This window comes from Phyllobates terribilis, unplaced genomic scaffold (genome assembly GCF_046119375.1).
Source record: "Phyllobates terribilis strain yellow unplaced genomic scaffold, ASM4611937v1 Scaffold_3__8_contigs__length_932513732, whole genome shotgun sequence".
Lineage (NCBI taxonomy): Eukaryota > Metazoa > Chordata > Amphibia > Anura > Dendrobatidae > Phyllobates > Phyllobates terribilis.
Window position 1 is genome coordinate 398199072 of NW_027362763.1, and position 24328 is coordinate 398223399.

The 24328-nt window shown below is 44.9% G+C and overlaps 1 protein-coding gene across 23 annotated transcripts in view; it reads left to right on the top strand.

The window, feature by feature from the left end:
- Positions 1-24328, top strand: part of RIMS1 (regulating synaptic membrane exocytosis 1) — a 469599-nt gene that overhangs the window by 145278 nt on the left and 299993 nt on the right. For all 23 annotated transcript variants that reach the window (XM_073675541.1, XM_073675542.1, XM_073675546.1 and 20 more), the window contains one exon: positions 9228-10084. In XM_073675541.1, coding sequence (XP_073531642.1) covers positions 9228-10084 — 857 coding nt within the window. The remainder of the gene's footprint in view (positions 1-9227; positions 10085-24328) is intronic.

Consider the following 24328-nt stretch of genomic DNA (forward strand, 5'->3'; position numbering starts at 1 on the left):
TTATCAGTAAACAGAAAGATTGTGAGGGAATATTTAGCTAACATAAATGAGTTCAAGTCTCCAGGTCCAGATGAATTACACCCCAGAGTACTGAAGGAGATTGTAGAAGAAATTTTAGAACCACTCTCCATAATCTTTGAAAATTCTTGGAGAACAGGAGAAGTCCCAGAAGACTGGAGAAGAGCAAATGTTGTTCCTATCTTCAAAAAGGGGAAGAAGGTGGACCCAGGGAACTATAGGCCGGTGAGTCTGACTTCTATACCAGGAAAGATCTTTGAACAAATTATTAAACAACATGTATGTAAGTACATGGATAAGAATGAAGTGATTAACCAGAGTCAGCATGGGTTTGTAACTAACAAGTCATGTCAGACTAACTTAATTTCCTTCTATGACAGAATCACTGACTGGGTGGATCAGGGAAATGCTGTAGATATAGTATATCTTGACTTCAGCAAAGCATTTGACAAAGTATCTCACATCATCCTTATTGAAAAAATGACCAAGTATGCAATGGACCAGGCAACTGTTAGGTGGATTCATAACTGGCTTAGTGATCGGACTCAAAGGGTGGTTGTAAATGGCTTCACATCCAGCTGGATGAATGTCTCAAGTGGGGTACCACAGGGCTCCGTCCTGGGACCTGTATTGTTCAACATCTTTATCAATGATTTAGATGAAGGAATTGAGGGTAAACTGATTACATTTGCTGATGACACAAAGCTAGGAGGGATAGCTAATACTAGAGAAGAGAGAGAGAGGATTCAAAAAGACCTAAATAAACTGGAGCAGTGGGCAGCAACCAACAGAATGGTTTTTAACAGGGAAAAATGCAAAGTACTACATCTGGGCAATAAAAATGAAAAAAGCATATACAGAATGGGAGGAATAGAGCTAAGCAACAGTACATGTGAAAAAGACTTAGGTATACTAATAGATCATAGACTGAACATGAGTCAACAGTGTGATGCAGCAGCAAAAAAGGCAAATACAATTCTGGGATGTATTAACAGAAGCATACAGTCTAGATCACGTGAAGTCATTATCGGTCTTTACTCCTCTTTGGTCAGACCTCATCTGGAATACTGTGTACAGTTTTGGGCACCACATTTTAAAAAAGACATAGACAAACTGGAGCAAGTTCAGAGAAGAGCGACCAGAATGGTGACTGGTCTGCAAACCATGTCCTATGAGGAACGGTTGCAGGATTTGGGAATGTTTAGCTTGCAAAAAAGAAGACTGAGAGGAGACTTAATAGCTGTCTACAAATATGTCAAGGGCTGTCACATTGTAGAAGGATCATCTTTATTCTCATTTGCACAAGGAAAGACTAGAAGCAATGGGATGAAACTAAATGGGAGGAGACACAGATTAGATATTAGAAAAAACTTTTTGACAGTTAGGGTGATTAATGAGTGGAACAGGCTGCCACGAGAAGTGGTGAGTTCCCCTTCAATGGACGTCTTCAAACAGAGGCTGGACAGACAACTGTCTGAGATGATCTAGTGAATCCTGCTTTGAGCAGGGGGTTGGACCAGATGACCCAGGAGGTCCCTTCCAACTCTACCATTCTATGATTCTAAGTATTTCTTGATATACGCATGAGGAAATGGCTGGTCCTTGATCACTTTCGATGACTTCTGGGACTCCATACCGGCAAACAACTTCAGAGATCAGCTTCTTGGCAGTAGTCTTGGCAGTCATATTTGGAACGGTGAATGCTTCTGGCCAGCTGGAAAACATATCCACTACCACTAAGCAGTATTCCTATCGTCCTGCTTTAGGGAGAGTGATATGATCAACTTGCAATCGTTGGAACGGATACTCTGGTTTAGCAAGGTGTTTTGTCGGTACATTCTGTAATCTGCCTGGGTTGCAGGTTTGGCATATTGTGCAACCTTTGTTCTGTGCGCTCAGCACGGTGGAAATTCCTGGGGCCCAATAGAGTTTCTGTACCAGTAGCAAAGCTTGATTCTTCCCTCGATGCACCGGTCCATGGGTCCTGGCTGCGACGGCAGGATATAGGAGTCGAGGCAAACAATATAGTTGTTCCTTTTTCCATAGCCCATCTATCAATTTAGCACCTTCTTCCTTCCATGACTGGCGTTCCTCTTTAGAGACTTTCTGCTGTGTGGAGCGTAGCTTTGTGATTGGAGGGACCGGTTGATGCTCTTCTGCAGGTTGATCCTGGGTTGGCACGGAATTTTGCTGTTTGGTCTGCTGCCGCGTAACAGCCATGGACATGGATGTCGGAAGAAGAGCTGCTCGCTTAGCATGGAGATCAGCAAGTGCATTACCTCTTGCTTCAGGGGCATCTTGTCGGGTATGAGCTTTCACCTTTACAACAGCCAACTGTCTTGGTAGTTGTACCGCCTCCATCAGTTGTCTGACTCTTTCAGCATTTTTCACAGGAGAACCTGAAGTCGTGACAAAGCCTCTCCTTGCCCAAAGTCATGTGCAATCCCGGAGGCGTATCTCGAGTCAGTAAATATATTCACACGTTTTCCTTCGGCCTGTTGACAAGCAGCAATCAGAGCTTTGAGCTCTGCTTCCTGTGCTGACATACTGGAAGGCAAGACTGCAGCCTCTACCAACGTATCTTCAGTTGTGACAGCATATCCAGTATGAAACCTGCCAGAGGTGTCAGCATATCTGGATCCATCCATATATAACGTAAGTTCTGGGTCATCCAAGGGTACTTCCCCCACCAAAACAAGTGGAGTTGACTCCGCAGTAATTTGTTCCAGACAATCATGCGGTGGAGCCTCTTTCCCCTCTCCTTCAGGTGCTGGAAGCAGGGTGGCCGGGTTGATGGTGGTGCACCGGTGTTATTTCACATTTTCTGGTAAAATCAATGTACACTGCAGCCGCAAGTGTCTCTGTGTGGACAGATGTTTAGGTTGCTGTAAAGCCAAAACAGCCGCAATATCGTGTGGAGCATAAATGTGAGTCTCATGTCCAAGGATGATGTCCGCCGTCTTTCAAGTAACTGCTGTGTGGCGTGAACCGCTCGTAGACAGCTGGGGGAGGGCCTGGCTACCGGGTCCAGATGCGCTGAGTAATAACCGACCGGGCGCTGCTTTGTACAGTGTCTCTGCGTGAGTACCCCGGCTGCATGCCCTCCCGTCTCAGAGACATACAAATGGAAAGGTTGAGCATAGTCCGGGTTTCCAAGGGCAGGGGCTGTCATTATCCTTGATTTTAGTTGTTCAAAGGCTTGTTGCAGCTGTTCTTGGTGGTCCTTGTTGTTTACATTAGCCAGAGTGTCTTCTTTTAGTGCATCATATAGGGGTTGCATCAGACGTGAGGCGTCTGGGATCCATTGTCTGCAATATGTACATAGTCCAAGGAACCGTTGCAGCTCTATGGGATCTTTTGGGAATGGTAGCAGTTAGATGGCCGTATTCCTTTCTTCTGTGAGATGTCTGGCACCCTGAGTAAGGCAGTGGCCTAAGAAAACCACTTGACCGAGGCAAAACTGAAGTTTCGAGGCTGAGACTCGACAATTCAGTTGTGCTAGATGCTTGAGGAGGCTAACACTGGCCCTGATGGACATTTGCTCCGTGGGGGCACACAAAAGAAGATCATCCTCGTATTGTAATAGTACTACCTCAGAGTTGTCCAGCTGCCACGGCAGCAGACAGCTAGACATGTTCTTTGCAAACTGATTAGGGCTATTCTGCGCTCCCTGCGGCATCACCGTCCAAGTCAATTGCCTGCCCTGATATGTAAATGCAAACAGAAACTGACAGTCTTTGTGTAGTGGAATGCTGAAAAAGGCATTTGCTAAATCAATTACTGTAAGCCAGGCTGCGGTAGATGGTATTTGTGAGAGAAGTGTATGTGGGTTAGGCACCACAGGAGTTTCCAAGACTGTCGCTGCATTTACTGCCCTCAAATCCTGCACCAATCGATAAGCGGGATTTTTTCTTTACGGGGAACAACGGCGTATTGCACGGGGAGACGCAGGGGATTAGTGCCCCTTTCTCTAACAAGGTCTGGATTTGCTGGTGTAGACCTTATTCTTGTGCATGTGTGAGCGGGTACTGGCGAACCTTGGGAAAGGGCGCTTCAGTCTTGAGGTTCACCTGTATTGGTTCTACCGGCAATCTCCCAATGTCGTCTGGACCTTGTGACCACACATGAGAAGGGATTTCCTCTATGTATGGAGCTAACCTGGGATCTTTTGGGAGATTTCCACTCGTATCTGATATGTTAATCATAACTGTGGGTAGCGCCCGTAAGATGCAGACCTCCTCTATGTGTGCATCAGAGTTTGGATCCTTTAAAGTAAGGATCATCTGACCATTGTCCTGGTATTGAATTCGGGATCGGAATTTAGACAAAAGGTCTTCCCCTAAAAGATTTACCGGGCAGGTCGGGGATATGACTAATTGTGCCATTACTTCCGGAAATGGGCCAATCGGAATAGGTTTAGTGAGAGTGTGTTTGTTAGGTCTGCCATCTACACCGATCAATATTAGATTGTCGTTAGAAAATTGGACTGGGAGACCCTGGGGCAGTTCAGTGGATTTTAAAATGGAATTGGCCGCCCCATTGTCTACCATGAACTTCACCGGATTCCCTCCTACTGGGAGAACTACAGATGAACAGAGCCCGGGGGTGGTTACGGGCATCACGATGGCAGACTCTGGTTGGCCTCTATTTCAGAACGGACGGTCTTGAGGGACATTTTCTTGTGAGTCTCGTGGGCCAGGCGTCCTATTTCTAGATACGGGGGCTTGGGTGGTGCACTGGCTAGCAGGGGTGTGACATTCCCTTTGGAAGTGTCCTGCCCGGCCACACCTCCAACACTGAAGACGGGAATTCGTTACTGGTCTTCTCCCGGGATACATTACTCGCTGATCAGTTACTGCCATGGGGTAATAGTGGGGCTGTAAGGGAGGATTCTGGGGGGACAAGGGGGGATACTGTGCTACGGGTACTGTGGGTGCCGCATCTGCCACTGCAGCGGGTTTGGATTTAGGCTTAACCGCAGAAGCGGTCCGGGCGACACTCTTCTGGAAGCTTTTTGCTACTTTTAGGGCATCTCCTGGGGTGGCTAACTCAACATCTGGTCTTACAGCCAATATCGCGTCCTTGATTTCAGTCCGTAACCCCTGGATGAAGGTGGATACTAACAGCTGGCAATGAGTTTTAGTATGTAAGGAGAACCCAAGGTCCTTATAGACCTGCATAAGGCGCCCATAAAACTTCTCAGCCGACTCTCCCTTCTCTTGAGTGACATATGTGAGGGTGGTGGATTGATCAGCCAGCTTATCCTGAGCCCATGTTTTAAGGGCTCAAGAGAAGTCAACCCCACTCTCATACGTATTGGAGTCTAATGCTCTGTTATATGGGATAGCAGTCTCTATCATGGGATAATATCCTTCACCGGCTTTTACACGGAGCAGGTGTAAAAGATCTTGCCTTGTTGTTGAATATATCTCCCTACTTGCGGCCATGCCCCTGTAAAAAGCCTATGGGGGAATGTTCGGGATCCGGGAGACGATTACACAGAGTATCCGTCTGTGCTGGGGTAAACGGGGTATATTTGGGTGGACTGGTATTCTGGTCCGCTTCCTCTATTTCCTCCAACTTTGTGAGAGGGGGTGGAGGTGGAGGGAAATCAGGGGGGAGAGCAGCATGAGTACTGATTGTTGGGAGATCTCGGAGGTAGGGAAACGCTGGGGGAGACCAGATATCGGATCTGATCGTGGGTTTGATTAGTTGAGCGGCATAATCGACTAGATCCCTGTCGATGGCCAAGAGTCTTATCTCTCTCAATTTAGTTGTGATGCGTATGCTATGGTGTTCTGAATTGTTTCTGTAAGCAGGTGTTGTGACCTGGGTACATCCAGGGGATCATATCTTGGTCCCACCGCATGTATAACATACTGACATGATAGCTGTCCGACTCTTGTAGCCATCACCTCTCCTCTTAACGGACCGTTGTCAGGGATGTGATCGTTGGATGCAGTTTGTATTGTAGGTCCCCCAAGACGACATATTTCTGCAGCTAGCCTCCCCCATGCTGTAGTCTTGCATTTGCTGCGTTTACAATGATCCCAACTTGCTGTTGCAGCATACTCCCCATGCCTATTCTAAGTATAGTGGAAAATTCCGAAGGACCATTCAGTAAAACAGAAGCCAACTCCTGGTACTCGTGTCCATGTTCTATTTCCCCAGTTCGGGAGAGGGTGAATAGGGTAGAATTCGGAGGACCCTGGGTCTCCCCGAATGGAGTGTGGACCATGGTGGGGGCAATGGTTTATAATACCCACCGTCAGCGTTAAGTAATGGGAAGGCTGGTGCTGCAGAATCGGGTCTGCGTGCTCCACAATTATAGCATGTCTCGCGCCATCCCGGATTAGTGGCCCAACACACATTATAGAGCCAGCCATCTGGGTTATATGGTGGTGGCTGGCCACCAGTGGGAAGTGCAGGGTATTTAATCTCCTTTGGTATAAATTGCTCAGTTTCCGGATTCAGGGGCTGGGGTACGGCTACATTTGTGGGGGTATGGAATGCTTCTTTAGGGGCTTCAGATTCGGTTTGTGGACCCATAAGTCGGGAAGGGGAACCTACTTCCTCCTCTATTTTGTCCCCATCAGCTTCATTTTGTAGCACAAAACTGCCAGTCTTCGTTACAGTGCTAGATAATTTTCCCTTCTTGACATAAAGATAATTGAAATAACCAGGCTTCATCTCCTCCTCTATTTCAACATATCCTTCATCACAAATCTCATGTGCAACTTTCCTAAACTTTTCAGCGTCTTCCAACAATCCACAGTCAACTAGTCTACCCCTTTTCTGTCAGATTCCTTCGTCCCACAATGTAGGCTGAAGTCTCCGCTCCACGGGAAAGTTTAACACCTTAAACACTTTCAGTGCATTCTTAAATGATCTTTTCCCCTCTCGACTGACCATGATAGTCATCACATCCTCTCCCTCCTGCGGGGGAGACACTCTCTTTCTGCTCCACGGAAACATTGATTAATCACTACTGCCTTCCAACTGACAAAAGATCCTTGATTCGAACACAGTACGAGTCCTGCCGGCCTCAGCTGCTGTTCCACTGACTTCACCCCTCCCGACGGGGGAGTCACGTACGGCTCTAGGTGAAAGGAGGAGAGCTCTCGTCCCCAGCTCTCCGGACACTAGATATAGTTATATCTGTGTGCGTGTCCTACCCAATCTTCGATCACCTGCCGCGACTGAAACTAACAGTGTTCAGTCTCCTAAGAATCTTTGTCAGAAGTTAAGGAAGATTCATACAATATTCACTTGTCAATCCGAGGTGATATTGTTTTAAAAGTTATCAATATCAGACCCCTAATGGGACTACACCCCTATAGTCTCACCTCTGACTATATCCAACCAGGACGTCTGGAGATACTGCAAACAACCACACACCACGTGGAAACCACGCCAAACGGTCAGTATCACTAGTAAAGAACTCATGCACTTACCGTGGCTTTTGTGGGGGATGATCAGTCCTAATTCCAGTGGGGGAGGTCAAAAGCAAGTCTCTCTTTGTGGATGTCCAGGGGTGGTGGGGCGTCCCTGGTTAGGGATCCGAGTCACGGCACCAAGCTGTTGAGGGAGGGCAGTAATGACCCTTCACGGTTGACCAAGTGAGTGTCAAATTATTATGTTACAGGTTGATTGCGCAATCCAATAGAAAACCAGACGGAGGCAAAGCTCTGTATGGGAGGATTCAGAGAATCTCTAACCCTGTTTATTTCTACTTAGTATTTTATATTGTTTTGAGTTTATCAATAGGCAATCACCTACACCCATACTACAAGCTTGAACCAATGTTAGTACAATTATTACGGAAATACACATATGGTCATATTATCGTTAGTTCGGTGCATGATGGAAAGTTACAAGGTTATACATCCCGGCTCAGACTAGCTAGATAACAGGAGCAGGGTGTCTCGTAGAATGTTCTTGAGAGAAAAGGTTAGTGTGGGAAAGTTGCATGTGAATCAAGAGGAAAGAAGGAAAGAATGTATGTTATGCAAAGAGTATAATAACATGATTTTGAAGCAAGCAGACAAAATGGAGTTGCCATAGCATGAATATCAATATGTCCTTTACACCTACAATTCACATTTTCAAGAGCTATATATCATATATTATTTACCCACTAATCTTGTATAAGTCTAAAATTAGTGAGTACTAAATAGAGAATAAAGAAACATATATAAAATATAATAAATATCACTTGACCCAACTAGATGTGTGACTTATAGTGCTGCCCAACAAAATAAAAAATCCCACATGTTTCACCATCCCTGTAGGTTCACCAGGGGTACAGATGTATTTACCAAGATTAAGTATATATAGTAATCATAATTAATAATAAAACTGAGAATTTAATTAGTCATAATATCTACTTGTTATCACATGTGGAAATGTCTCCCGATGAAGAAAGAAGGAAGTAGGAGTATAAGGCACCAAACAATAAGCGCACGGCAAGAAAAAATCTGCATGTGTATCAAAGTAGAAGGTTGTGTCACGGTGCAAAACATGAAGCAGAACAGAATATGCGTGCCAGGATGGAAAACAGGAACTTTTTAGTGTGTGTCAAGTTGAATAGCATTAAAAGAAATGCAGTAGAAATAGAGATAGCCAATGACAGCACTACACCATGCTGTCCTCGGATTACATAGCAAAAACCTGCTGACGGATTCCCTTTAATAGATCAAAAAATACAAAATGAGACACACAGATTAAAAATGCTTAAAAAGCACTCATAGACAAAACCCCCTGTGTGGTTAAAGGGGTAAATCTTATAACATACCCATAAAATATGGGGCAAGATACTCAAATAGAACACCTCGAATGCCAAGTTAATATAGGTCCAAAATGGCACATTAATGAAGCAGTAACAGAAAGTAAATAGAAAAACAAATAATTGCTTAAATTATGCAATGTGCATTTATTTTTTTTCCATAAATCATGCAATTATTTATTTTTCCTTTTACTGTTACTGCTCCATTATTCTGCCATTTTGTACCTATAGTAACTTGTCATTTGCGGTGTTATAGCTGAGGGTCTTACCCATGAAATTGGCATTAACGCTTTGATAAATTTTCACCATAAATCTCCTACTTTGGAGAATAGAGTTCATGTGAAAAAGTAAGAATAGTCAATATAAAATACATATACTATTATTTATTTATTTACTTATTTATTTTTTGCCTTGTTATATATAGGAAGAAGGTCATGTCAGTTTCTGAACAAAATGGAAAAATTTCCAAAAGTGATCGTAGGAGAAACCAGAAATATCCTAACCAACAAGGGCAGACTTATACTGATGAACATAAAGAAAGAAGGGAAAGTAGAAGATTGGGCAAAGGGAGATCACAAGACATTCCAGAAAAGGAGGAAGCAACAAACATGGAAGAAGATAAGGAGAGAGCTGATGAAGATTATCAAACACGGTATAGAAGTGACCCCAATTTAGCCAGGTACCCTGTAAAGCCCCAGCCAGAGGAACAACAGATGCGCATGCATGCCAAGGTTTCAAAAGCACGGCATGAGAGGAGACACAGTGATGCATCACTACCACATACAGAATTAGATGACCCAGAAGTTCCTGAGAACAAATTAGGGAAGAATTCTCATACACAAGGAACTCAGGACAAAAGAACTGTTCTAGAAAGTCAGCAGTCCTATTCTATTGATAGGAATGGCGATGGGATAGTTTCTAAGCCAAACCAAGTGTCAAATCACAGCCCACCTAGTCCTAGACATAGCCCTGTGCCACCAGAACACATCGAGGCTAAAAACCATGATTCTTTCAAAAAACAAACTCGGTTAGACCCAAGTTCTGCTCTTTTAATGAGAAAGACTAACCGCGAAAAAATGGAAACAATGTCAAGGAATGATTCTCTTAGTTCAGATCAATCGGAATCTGTTAGACCTTCCCCACCAAAGCCCCACAGGTCTAAAAGAGGTGGAAAGAGAAGACAGATGTCAGTGAGTAGCTCAGAAGAAGAAGGAGCATCCACACCAGAGTATACCAGTTGTGAGGATGTGGAAATTGAAAGCGAAAGTGTTAGTGAAAAAGGTAAGATGACATTTTATTCTTGCAATTTTATCTTAGGATACTGGTCAGTAGTAACACTATGGAAGTATTGTGTGAGATTCATGCTGCGAGAGAGGAGAAGGAACTGTTGCAGAGAGAGGCACCTGGTTGGTTAAACAGCACAGCTCTCAATACTAGAAGAACCACTTAGCACTGTTTTGTCTGCGTCCACCCAACAGTTGGCTCCCTGAACGATAATGTCCTCCCACCGTTACCTTTGTAATTTGTTGAAAAATCGCTGTTTTAATCCCTATGTAAATGAGATTAAAGTGCTCTGGTCAAAGCAGTTCCCAAACCTCTTATTCTCCACCCAGTTCCATGTAGTCAAGGCAGTGAATTGTCAGTTAAACAGGTTGTCCACTACTTTAGCATTGAAGACCTATCTTTGGATAGGTCATCAATGTCTGATCGGTCGGGGTCCAACACTTGGTACCCCCTCCGATCAGCTGTTATTGGTGTCAGCGGCACCGGTCGCCAGCCGGAAGCACTCACTTGTGGAGCTGGCCGTTTTCTGATAGTGGCCGCCACAGTACGGCCAACACTGATAACATCTGATCGGCGAGGGTGCCGGGTTTTGAACCCCAACCGATCAGACATTGATGAGATAGGTCAATGCTAAAGTAGTGGAGAACCTCTTTAATCAGAGGGAAGTGGTGCTGGGCAGAGAATAAAGTCAGGAGGGCAGATGTTTGGGAAGTGCTTTGACTATCCCAGAGCACTTTATCCTCATTTGCATATGAATTAAAACAGAAATTTTTCAGTCAGGGAGCAACAGATTGTATGAGTCTGGATGACATTATCTTTCAGAGAGCAACATGATAATATAAACAGTTTAGGGGAGAGGGTAGAAGGCTTTTGACAGATTTCCTTTAATATGCAATGAAGGCTAAATCAGGAGGGATTGTATTTTACTTTTCTGCAGAAATAGGCACTTTTACCCCATCCCCTCAGGGTATGTGCAGGGTAATTTGCAGGTTTTAATGTCACTATGTAATTTACTCTATAATGTACTAGAATGCAAAACAATATGTTTAGTGGAATTTAAAAAATTAGCAATTCTTCTATTGTATTTTAGGTTTAATTTTTAAGTCATTCAGCGTGCAAGTAACTTATTTTGTGGGTCAGTATAGTTTAAGTGGAAACAAATTAATGCAGTTCAAGCATTATTACTTAAAGGGGTTTCCGAAATGAACAAAGTACATTTTAGTTAACAGATCTTGGAATAAAAATAATTTCCACAATTGGATGTGTTAAAAAATTGCCTTCCTGCAGAGATAATCTTATAAATGTGCCCCTGCTGTGTACTGTGTAATAGCTGTGTCTGACCGTGCAGGAACACGGTCTGATCATACCATATCTCCTGGGCAGGGGAGGAGGAAAAAGAGTATACAGACAGGACAGCAGGGGATCACAGCTGATTCTTTTTGTGAGACAAAACATTTCACTCCCTGTGTTTAACCCCTTAGTGACGGATTCAATTTTGACCTAAATGAACAGGCCAAATTTTGCAATTCTGACCACTGTCACTTTATGAGGTAATTACTCTGGAACGCTTCAACGGATCCCCTTGATTCTGAGATTGTTTTTTCATGACATATTGTACTTCATGATAGTGGTAAAATTTCTTCAGTATGACTTGTGTTTATTTGTGAAAAAAACAGAAATTTGGTGAAAATTTTTCAATTTTCAAACTTTGAATTTTCATGCCCTTAAATCAGAGAGATATGTCACACAAAATATTTAATAAATTATATTTGCCACATGTCTAGTTTACATCAGCAGAATTTTTGAAACAATTTTTTTTTTTTGTTAGGAAGTTATAAGGGTTAAAATTTGACCAGTGATTTCTCATTTTTCCAACAAAATTTACAAAACCATTTTTTTAGGAGCCACATCACATTTAAAGTGACTTTGAGGGGCCTATATAACAGAAAATGTCCAAAAATGACACTATTCTAAAAACTGCACCCCTCAAGGTGCTCAAAACCACATTCAAGAAGTTTATTAGCCCTTCATGTGCTTCACAGGAACTTAAGCAACATGGAAGGAAAAAAATGAACATTTAACTTTTTTTCATAAAAATTTGACTTCAGACCCAAAGTTTTTTATTTTCACAATGGTAACGAGAAAATGGACCACAAAATTTGTTATGCAATTTCTCCTGAACATGCCGATACCCCATATGTGGGGAAAACTACTGTTTGGACGCATGACAGAGCTCGGAAGGGAAGGAGCAAAATTGTCAAATTGTCAGGAATTGAGAGCGGACGCCTTGTTGGGTTTGGGGAGCCCCTGATGTGCCTAAACAAGGAAAACCCTCCACAAGTGACCACATTTTGGAAACTAGATACCTCAAGGATTTTATCCAGGGGTATAGTGAGCAGTTTGAACCTACCGGCACTACACAGAATTTGATAACATTAAGTCATTAGATGGAAATTTTTTTTTTTTTTTTCACGAAAATGTTGTGTTAGCCCCAAACTTGTAATTTTCACAATTGATAATAGGTGAAGACGGACCCCATGATTTGTTACGCAATTTGTCCCAAATGCGCTGATACCCCATATGTGGTCAAAAACTTCTGTTTGGGCACATGACAGGGCTAGGAAAGGAACGAGAGCCATTTGTCTGGGATAGATTGTGATTGCCATGTCGCATTTGGAGAGCCTATGACATGCGAAAACAGCAGAGACTCAGTCAAGTGACCCCATTTTGGAAACTAGACCCTTCAAGGAATTAATCTAGGGGTGTACTGAGCATTTTTAACCTACAGGTGATTGACGAAACTTTATAACATTTAGATGTGAGAACTATGCAGCTGATGTGATTTATCTGGACTTTGCAAAGGCATTTGATACTACACCTAAACCGGAAAGGGTTCTTTACAGTCAGAGCAGTCGGACTGTGGAATGTCCTACCACAACAGGTAGTGATAGCAGACACTATAACTGCTTTCAAAAAAGGGCTGGACGATTTCCTCGATACACATAACATTGTGGGTTACAGGTAAATTAGACAAAATGTTACAAGTATAGTAGTATATTTAGTACGGTAATAGTAATTACATAACTAGTATTATAATTAGGTTTGATCCAGGGTTCTTGTACTGATCGCCTTTTCTCTGGGTCAAGGAGTTTTTCCCCTGTGATGCAAATTGGCTGAATGTGTCCTGGGGTTTTTGCCTTCTTCAGGATCAACAGATTTAGGCATAGGGATTTTAGTAATACCATTATTAGAATCACAAGAGTAATACAAAATATAAAACTAATTAAAGGGGTTGTCCACTACTTTATATGATCCCCCAATGTATTCCCTCAGGGCCCATAAGTGTTTCTCTAAATTCCTTGTGGTGCCTTTTATGCCTGTGAGTGGCACTATCACTGGCCGCTCACAGGCATCACGTGACCCCCGGCTGCAGCCGGCTCTGACATCCGCTGATGTCACGTCAAGTTCCGGCTGCCGCAGGGGGTGACTCACTTCTGCGTTCCATGGTGGATGATGGGCTGTGGGCGGAGTTACCCAGCACGTCACACCCAGCATCCACCGTGCGCTCTCCCTCTCCTCATTCACTGGGAAAGCGCGTGGTGGATGCTGGGTGTGACGTGCTGTGTAACCCCACCCACAACCCAGCTGCCACCACGGGGAGCGCGTCACTGATGTCACACCTCACTTGACGTGACATCAGTGACGGGTCATGTGATGACTGTGAGCGGCCAGCGATAGCGCCGCTCAGAGGCAGAAAAGGCACCTCAAGGTGTTTACAAAAACACTTCTGGGCCCGGGGGGATATATTGGGGGGTTCATATAAAGTAGTGGACAACTTCTTTAACTAATTAAAAAATGAAATTATAAACAGGTCCATTTTTAACTGTAGTAGTTCATTAATAATAAAAATGGTAATAATAATACATTGTGAGGCCTGGTCCCAATTAGTTAGTAAGTTAGTGTAGTGTTAGTGTAGGGAGTACAATTGGGGAAGGAAGGTTGAACTTGATGGACCTAGGTCTTCTTTCAACCTATATAATACTATGTTACTATATAACAAAAAATAAAATAAATTCCACTAAAATACTGTTTTAGCACCACATTTATAATTTACACAAGGGGTAATGGGAGAACTTGGACTCCAAAAATGTTCAGCAATTTCTCCCTCATATGGCAGTACCTCATATATGGTTGTACACTACTGTTTGAGCACACAGCAGGGATCGGATGGGAAGGAGCATTACTTTGCTATTAAAACGCAGATTCAGTTTGAATAGATTGTGGGCTTCACTAGCTGAGCCCCTGAGCTGCCAGAACAGCAGAAACCCCCCACCCCAGGCGACCCCATATTGGAAACTTCACTGCCTAAGGAATTCATCTAGGGGTGTAGTGAGTATTTTGAACCAATAGGTACCTCACAGAATTTTATAACATTGAGACATGGAAATATGACATTTTAGTGGTAAAAATGTAATTTTTTTTATTTGCTGCAAATTTTTCAGGTACACAAGGGTTAATAGGTGAAACTGGACCCTATAATTTATTGTGCAATTTCTCCCAAACAAAGTGATGCCCCATATGTTGTCAGAAATTACTGTTAGGCCACACATCAGGGCTGAGAAGAAAGGAGCACTATTTGGCTTTTGGAGCACAGATTTTGGTAGAATAGTTTGCGAGCGACATTTGCGGAGCCCGGAAGGTGCCAGAACAGCAGAAAAAAAACAAAAGTGACCACCTTATAGACATTGCACCTCTCAAAGAATTAATCTACGGCTGCAGTGACTATTTTGTAACATCCACGCCAGGCTTTATTCTGGAGAATTGCAAATGTGCCAGTTTAGTGCCCATAAATTGTGCCCCCATATATTGTAGCGCCCCGATAAATTAAGTGCTCTCTCCCCACTACAATAATGCCAAACATGTGGCCGCTTACTGCTGTTTAGGCAGAGTGGGGCTCAGAAGGAGGGGGCATTTAGATTTGGCAGCACCAAATTCACTGGATTTGTTTTGAGGGGATGAGAACCATTTTGCTTTTCCAGAGTCTTTGTTCTACCTGTAACGTGGGACCCCCTATATTTCCAGTGACAGATGACAGACCTGAATGGGGGCTGGTTTTGTGCAGGATAAATTAGGGTTTTTATTGGTAACATTTTGGGGTACATAATATTTTTCGATAGCTTCCAGAATAAATCTGGGATCACCTTCTTGTGTTCTACGCTGAGCACTTACGTAGGGGTTTCCGTGTAAATTTCACAAAAATGCGATTCAGACGAAACTCCTCCCGACGGAACCACTCGCCATAAAGAAGCAGATGGAGACACTTAATACTCCATTTGACGTCTGCTCAAGTGGTATCCATCTTTTTAGGTGTACACAAAGCTGTGGTCTTACACACTTGTGCGCTAAAAAGACGCCTAAAATAATGGGACACCTCTGGAACACAGACCAGTTCAAAGTGACTCCATCTGCCTCATAAGCGACTGGCTCCATCTGGGGTTTTGTCTGAATCGCGGTTTTGGAGAATGTACAAGGAAACCCCAACCTAAGCGCTCAGCAGAGAGCGCAGGATAAATGTGAGCCGAGCCTTATTCCGATTTTTGGGAGGTAGAATAGAAGAAAGGTATAAAAAGCAGTACTAGAATAGTTCTTATTTTTATTTTTGCGCCTTTTTCCGTGCGGTACAAGTGATAAGGTAAATTTATTCTTTGGGTCAGTGCGATTACAGCGATACCAGATTTACGTTTTTTTTTTTATGCTTTGCTACTATCACACATTAAAAATGTTACTTTATAAAAAGTATTTTTTTCGTTGCAATATACCGAGAGCTGTAACTTTTATATTTTTTGGTGAACAGAGCTGTATGGGGCTTATTTTTTGCGGGATGAGTTGCAGATTTTTTTTGGTACTATTTTGGGGCACATAATATTTTTTGATGGCTTTTAATTCAGATTCTTCAGACACAGAATGAAAAAAACTAGTAATTCAGTTATTTTTTTTTAATCTTTTTGCACCTTTCAGTTTGTGGTAAAAGTGATAAGTTTGATTTGTCCGTCGGGTCGGTACAATTACAGCCATACCAGATTTATATTGCTTTTTTTAGGTTTTGCTATTTTACAGACTAAAAACAATAATTTACAAAAATGAATTTATTTTTGCATCGTTATGTTCTTAGAGATGTAACTTTATTTTTTTGCCGAATGAGCGATATTACGGCTTGTTTTTTGTGGGACGGTTTGGCGTTTTCATTTGTACCATTTTTTTTTTACATACGACTTTTTGATTGCTTTTTAGTCACTTTTTGGGAGTCAGTATGATGAAAAAGCAACATTTTTGGCGTGTTTTTTTATTATTTATTTTTACGACGTGCACCAAATGGAATAAATAACATGCCAGTTTTATAGAGCGGGTCGTTCCGGACGCGGCAATACCAATTATGTGTATTTTGATGTGGTTTTTTTTAATTTTTATCACAAACGCTGCGTTTTGAGTTGTGAAATGGATTTTAATGATTTGTGTGCACTTTTTTTTTTTTTTTTTTTTACTTTTTTACATATTTTATTTCACTTTTTTCACTTTTTTACTTAGTCCTACTGTTGGACAGGTGTATTCTTTTTTTTTTATTTCTGATCTCATATACTGAGACCTGTCAGTGAGTCTGTCAGTGCCTGACTGTGCCTGTCGGACTCAGCTTATAGCTGGATCTCAGAGGCCACCGTACCCGGGGATCATCACATGATCTCAGGGTACCATGGTAACCATCGAGACCCTCGATTCTCATCACGGGGGTCCGATGGTTACTAAGGGGGTCTTGCGACCTCCTTATAACCACTTAAATAGCGCTGTCACAATTAACAGCGGTATTTAAGGGGTTAGTCGGCCCCGATTGGCATCAAAACCAGCCGGGGCCGATACTGCAGGGTATCAGCTATCACGGACAGCTGATACCCATGGGAATTGGCACCTCTAGGCGACGCTATATTCTTATTCCCAATCACTGTTTTAAAACGGCAATGAGGGTATGAGGCCCCTTAAAGACCGCCATTTTAATGCATATCGGCGGTCATTAAGGGATTAAGCAATGTTTTGCCTTAAGGAAAGAATCAACAGCTGTGATCCCCATGTTGTCCTGTCTGTATACTCTTTTGCCTCCTCCCCTGCCCAGGAGCTGTTGTATGATTAGACCATGTTCCTTCACAGTCAGACACAGCCATTACACAGTGCAGGAACATTTTTTTTATACACATTCAGTTGTGGAAGTTATTATTATTCAAAGATCTATTGATTAAAATGTTGAATACAATTAACTTTGTGGGAAAACCCCTCTAAATAAAAAAAAATTGTTTATAGTCATAATCTGAGATCTGTAAATAACTTTTATATCTTCCCTTTAATAGATTTGCAAATCGGCAGGATTTTTTTTTTTTGCGGTGTAAGCTGTAGGTTTTTTATTGGCACCATTTTGACATGCACATACATTTTTGATTGCGTGTTAGTCCATTTTTGAGGTGACAAGGTGACATTATCTTTTTACTGTCTTACAAGTTCATTGGACTGTTACAAATGTAGCTATAACAAATAAACTATGTACGCTAATTATATATATATATTTCTAGCGCATAAGAAGAAGAGGCAGCACTCCAAAAAAGAGTGCACTTTATTAGTCCATCAGATGTGGCAACGTTTCGGCTGAGCACTGAAACTTGAAAAAGGCTGTACTCAGCCGAAACGTTGCCACATCTGATGGACTAATAAAGTCCCCTTTTTTCACAATTTTTGGAGTGCTGCCTCTTCTTCTTATGCGCTATATATATTGGACAAACGGATTTTCAAGTCTAGTGCTGTTCCGTTTTCTTATTTAATATATATATTTGTATATAATTACACTGTATATATACTGTATATGTACTGTATGTGGTTGACTCTGATCAGAGTGGGATACGATTTTCCCAGATGTGAAGAATAAAAAACAATATCCTTCTCCTTTTTGTGAAAATCGGAATCTGATTGTGGTCCGATTTTTTTTTTTTTCACGGACCCATAGACCTGAATGGCTGAATGCGATCCAATAATCGAATGCAACTCGTGCAAGGAACAAATCGGATATATGTAAAGCCCCACAGAATAAAATGGGGATGAGTGCTATCCGTCAAAATGATGGATAGCACCCGTGCGATTTTTACGGTCGTCTGTACGAGTCCTATTACTTAGTGATCTCTAATTAAGCCCTGCCCTAACTTACTAGGTGTACAAAAATGGGAGTCACATAGGCTTTCATTAGTTCTCCAGCTGCCATAAAAAACAAGCACCACACTGCCATTGCATTACTGGGGTTAGGGTGGAATGGGCCCGTCCGGTGGCCTCGCCTCCACCTTTCTGCTTAATGGCATTGTGTTTGCTATATGCTATGCCATCTAAGAGGTGCCCTTGTCAGCCGTGCTGCAAAAAAAAAAAATAGACAAGACATGTCGCCGTGTGTTTTGATGGATACATGTGGCATCAGTGAAAAAAACGGATATCACATGTACTGGAAGCATGGATTTATGAAAGAAGGCCTAAGAAGCGGCTCCAGAGCCTTGTGTACTTCCTCCTTGTGTACCCGTTTTTTTGACCAGTTGTCAGGGCATGACGCCATGTGTGCGTCACTGTACAGTAATGACGTTGCGCCGAGCTTACGAATCAGAAGAGGCGCCGGGAATGCTGGCCGGGAGCAGGAGGTTTCATTGCCCTCCTCCGGTGGCCATGGAATACTGATGTTCATGTTGGACCAGAGTCTTGGAGATATATTTGCTCATTTTTAATAAAGTATTTTTCGTGCACAGTTTTATTGTGTATAACATTTATTTGTTGTAAAAAAGTGAATGCTGAAGATGAGAAATGTAGGAAAGAAAGAATTGTTTCTCCTATTTTAGGACTCAGGCCACAATGTGTGAATCTGGATCCTGTTTACTTGATGATCTTCATGATATTTGCATTTAATAAGAAGCATTTTTCTACTAACTGCTAGAGGTCGCTCACACACTGCATCCCCTATACTGAGGGGAAAACCAGCTGTCAGGGACAGGGACCCAGCAAAGGACACCTGAAAGCAAAATATTCTGACGCGCCCCTGGGCCTGTGTCGCGCTGCGGTGCGCACGCGGGAGCTTACCCGGAGCCGGATCCGTGGAGGGTTGTAGTCTCGTGGCGGTGACCCGGTCCGTGCCCAGGGAGTCAAACTGGACGGCAGTCTACTAGTAGTAAATAGTTGATGACTACGCCACCCGTTGAGTGCAGCCAGGGAGCTGCTGCTGCGGGGCAGACCGCTGAGGCCGATGGTAGGATTATGCAGCGTGATAGTATAACCCCCAACGGGAGGGGTATGGTCTCAGGGCAGCCGACGTGGACGATGGGGGTAGCAGGAACCACTCAGAGACGGTACGGTGTAGTTCAGGGTCTTTACTGGTGACAATGATAGACCCTCCCGGAGTACTTGCTAGCGAACGGGGCCTGGTCAGTCCTTGAGCAGATGGGATCTCCCCTGGCCAGGCGTAGTTGTAGGCCTCCCAAACTGACTGTACTCTTCTGGCTACCTTGCTAGAAGCTGATGTAAGTAGCCCACGTCCCTGAGTGTACCGTGTGGTGCTCACCCGTATGGCCGGTGACTCGGGGCCTTCTAATGGCTTCCGCTCCACGATGGCGGTGCTGGTCCCACGCGTGTGACCGTGCCTTCGGGCTTCTGGGCCAGAGGACCTGAAATCCCCTGCCTGACGGATTCTGCTGCTGGGTAGGAGTTAGTCCCCACAGCCTCGGACTCCGGGTCCGGAAAGAAGTCTTCTTAGTCAGGGCGAGCTCTGCGGCTGCCAGCCCCTGACTCCTTGTAACTCTGCTGTTTCCTATGCTGCTTCTTGTCTCTACTCCACTTGTCTGACTCACCCTGCCTCAGCCCCGGGTTTATACAGGGGAAGTTCTTCCCCTCCCAAGACTGGGCAGGAGGTGTGGCATGCACAGGATCCCTGACCAAAGGACCTCCCACCTGCTCTCAGACATAACATTACATTACTGTGGAAAACCAGACCCCTGGGGTGCCACATTCCCCCCTAGTGAAATTTAGTACTCCGGGACTAAACACATTTAGAAAAACATAACAAGGCAAAAACATTAATAATACAATAAGAAAACATATAAAGATGGTTACGGCGTGTCCGCAACCGGGTGCAGTCTCTGAAGAGAGCAAGGTGTCCATTTCACCAACACAGGGAGACGTAACCAGGTAGGGGTCTGTCCTACCCCGAGTCCTTAACAGTCTCTAGTCCATCCTGGGTTACGCTCCAACTATGTACAAGGATTCCCGGTAAATCCACCAAGGATTCCTAAAAATAACTAGAAACACAAAATTATACACAAGCAACAAGACACAGAAAAACATAAATAAAACAATTTATACACTTTAAATTCTCCAGCGTGCGGGTAACTGGCCTCTAGTGGCCCGAGTGGACCTACGGAGCTGACTGTCTGGCCCTGAACTACAGGGTGTAGGAGCTGTCAAGGGTAAACTGGGCAGCTGTCTACCGGCTCTTTGTCTCACTAGGGGTACGGCAGGCTCACTATAAGCAGAGGGTTGATTCTCCTGTTCTGCTTGTGTGGAGTCTTCTGCCTCCTGGACCGGCTGTTCTTCCAGCTCTACCCGTTGCTCCGTAGGTTCTTGGGATGATGGTTGGAGGAAGGTGAGTACGGGTACCACAACTGCACCATTGACTTGAGTCCAAGACTGAGGGAAGTCCCCGAGCACGGTACTAACCATATCTTCCCTTTCTTCCACGGGTCGATGGTCTTCTTGTTCCTCTTCAGGGTTCCTCAGTTGTTCGGGACACTTCTTCAGGTGGTCCCGGGATACAATGGCTGTGGTTTCCCCTCCGTCTTTACTGATGGTACAGACCTTCGGGTTCTCGTGGCTTGAGGGCAGTACGGTGTACGGGTCCTTCTCCCACTGGTCGTCCAACTTGTGGAGCCGTCTCTTCCTCTTCAAGACCTGCTCTCCGGGTACCAGGGGAACAGCGGGAGCATACTGGTTGTAAGTTTTCTCTTGTCTTTCCCTAGCCTGACAGAGACTTCGCTCCACGCTCTCCTGTACTCTCCGGTACTGCTGCTGCCTCTCTGTGTCCCAGTCTGTTTCTGGTGAAGTGTCCTCGGGGGTCAGGACTCCCATTTCCAGGTCAACAGGTAACTTACCAGGTCTTGCCCTCATTAGGTAAGCCGGGGTACAGTTGGTGGAACCTACCGGGATGTGGTTGTATAGGTCCACCAGATCGGGCAACTTTTCAGGCCACAGACTGCGTTCTTCCAGGGGCAACGTTTTTAGAAGATCCATTACCACCTGGTTCATTTTTTCACAAAGTCCATTAGTCTGCGGATGGTAGGGTGTCGTCCTTATCTTCCGGCAGCCATACAGATTGCAGAATTCCTGAAAGTCCTCCGCTTCAAAGGCAGGTCCCTGGTCCGTCAGCACTTGGTCCGGGTACCCGTGTGGACGGCAGAAGTGCTGCTGGAAGGCTCTAGCTGCTGTTTGAGCCGTTAAGTCCTTGACGGGGACGACAACCAAGAACCGGGAGTAATGATCCACGATGGTTAACGCGTAGACGTAGCCACTTCTGCTTGGGGTCAGTTTTACATGATCCAAGGCTACCAGTTCCAACGGTTGCCGGGTGACGATGGACTGCAGGGGAGTCTTCTGGCTGGCTCGGTCCTTCCTTCTCAGGTTGCACGGGCCACAATCTCTGCACCACTTCTCGATGGTTCCCCTCATGCCTACCCAGTGGAACCGCTCGCGCAGCAGGAACTCCAGCTTTTTCCACCCAAAGTGTCCAGCTCCGTCGTGGTATGCCTCCATCACCATGGCTGCGTCTCTTCGTGGCACCACTACTTGCCAGAGTAATTCATGCGTCCGGGAGTTAACCATTCTGCGGCACAACTTCCCTTTGTAAAGGAACAGTCGACTCTTCTCTGCCCATAGTTGTTTGGCTTCCTCCGGAGCGTCTGGTTCAAGGCGAGCCTCCGGCCGAGTCAGCATCTCCTTCACCAGTCGGACGGCAGGGTCGCTGTCTTGCGTTTCCGCCCAGTTGTAGTGGGGTAAGGGGTTCAACGTAGCAGCCTGCTTACTCCTTACCCGGTGGGAATACTGAATAGTCCCATGACGGTGGAACGCAGGGAGTTCAACTTCTTCCAGTCCCTCCGGATCTTCTCCTCCGTCCGGCAGGTTGGGCATCCTGGACAGGGCGTCCGCGTTGGTATTGGAGCGTCCTGCCCGGTATTTAATTGTGAACTCGTAGTTGGACAGACGGGCCATCCACCTCTGCTCCAGGGCACCGAGTCTTGCCGTGTCCAGGTGTGTCAGCGGGTTGTTATCCGTGTACACGGTGAACCGGGAAGAAGCGAGGTAATGCTTAAAGCGCTCAGTGATTGCCCATACTACGGCCAGGAACTCTAACTTAAATGAGCTGTAATTCTCGGGGTTCCTTTCGGTGGGTCGCAGTTTTCGGCTGGCGTAGGCGATTTCTCGTTCCTTCCCCTGCTGGATCTGGGACAGTACGGCTCCTAGCCCGATGTTACTGGCGTCGGTGTAGAGGATAAAGGGCTGGCTATAGTCCGGGTACGCCAGGATTTCGTCCCCCGTGAGGGCCATCTTCAGCTGGCGGAAGGACTCTTCTTCCAGCTCTTCCCATTTGAAGGGCGGCTTCTGGTTCTTGGCCTTCCGGGACTGGCCTATCAGGAGGTCCTGCATAGGTGCTGCCTTTTTGGTGAAACCGGGAATAAACCTTCGGTAGTAGCCTACCAACCCGAGGAACTGCCGCACTTCTTTTACGCTGGAGGGGCTTGGCCATTCCTTAATTGCGGTGATTTTATCAGGGTCGGGAGCCACTCCGTCAGCGCTCACTACGTGTCCCAGGTACTGCACCTTTGGTTTCAGGAGGTGACACTTGGAGGGTTTCACCTTTAGGCCGTAACTCGCCAGAGCCTCGAACACTTCCGCCAGGTGTTTCAGGTGGTCCTCATACGTCTTGGAATATACGATGACATCGTCCAGGTACAACAGGACCGTCTCGAAGTTTCTGTGGCCCAGACAACACTCCATTAGGCGTTGGAAGGTTCCTGGTGCGTTGCAGAGTCCGAACGGCATGCAGGTGAACTCGCTAAGTCCCATCGGGGTGGTGAATGCGGTCTTCTCCCGGTCCGCCTCTGCTACAGGAACCTGCCAGTACCCGCTAGTGAGATCCAAGGTAGAGAAGAAGTTAGCAGACCTTAAAGCAGCCAATGACTCCTCTATCCTTGGTAAGGGGTACGCATCCTTGTGTGTGATACGGTTGATTTTCCGGTAATCTACACACATCCTCATGGTGTTGTCTTTCTTTTTGACTAAAACTAATGGGGCTGCCCAGGGACTACAACTATCCCGGATTACCCCAGCCTCCTTCATGTCTCTAAGCATCCCCTTGGCGTGTTGGTAATGTGCAGGGGGTACGGGTCGATACCTCTCTTTTATGGGAGGATGATCTCCCGTGGGGATGCGATGTTCTACCCCCTTGACTCGCCCGAAGTCTAACGGGTGTTTACTAAACACTCTCTCATACTCTTGAACCACCCGATAGACTCCTTGTTTCTGATGTGAGGGAGTGGAGTCAGTACCCAGATGTAGTTGCTGACACCAGTCCTCCATGTCTTTCTTAGAGCCGTTACCTTCCTCCGGGTGAGATGGAGGCAAGGGTTCCACAGATTGTATAGAATTTTGATTAGTGATATATAATTTGGCTAGCGTGGCATACCGGGGCAGGTACACTTCCCTCTCCCCGATATTTATTATGCGAACGGGCACCCTCCCATGGCGTACATTAACGACCCCCCGTGCTGTCAAAATGGTGGGCCTACTGTCTGAGTAAACTGGTTCTACCATTGCCTGGTAATCTCTACCTCTCAGACCAATAGCTGCCCGGCACCAAATCATCATTTCACTTTTTGGGGGCATGGCAATAGGAAAAGGGTCACACATTCTTACGCTACCAATCTCACCGCCGGAGAGTTCCACTTGTTGCCGTTGCATCAGTGCCCGGATCTCTTTCTGGAGCACCCGCTGCTCGCCGGAGCTGGCATTCTTGGCAACCTGCTGTAAAAGGAAAATCACCTCTGCAAGACAATTTTCAATTACATTAGTTCCTAGAGTTATTTTTGGGTGACTCTCATGTTTATCAATATCTACAATGATCAGTCCCTG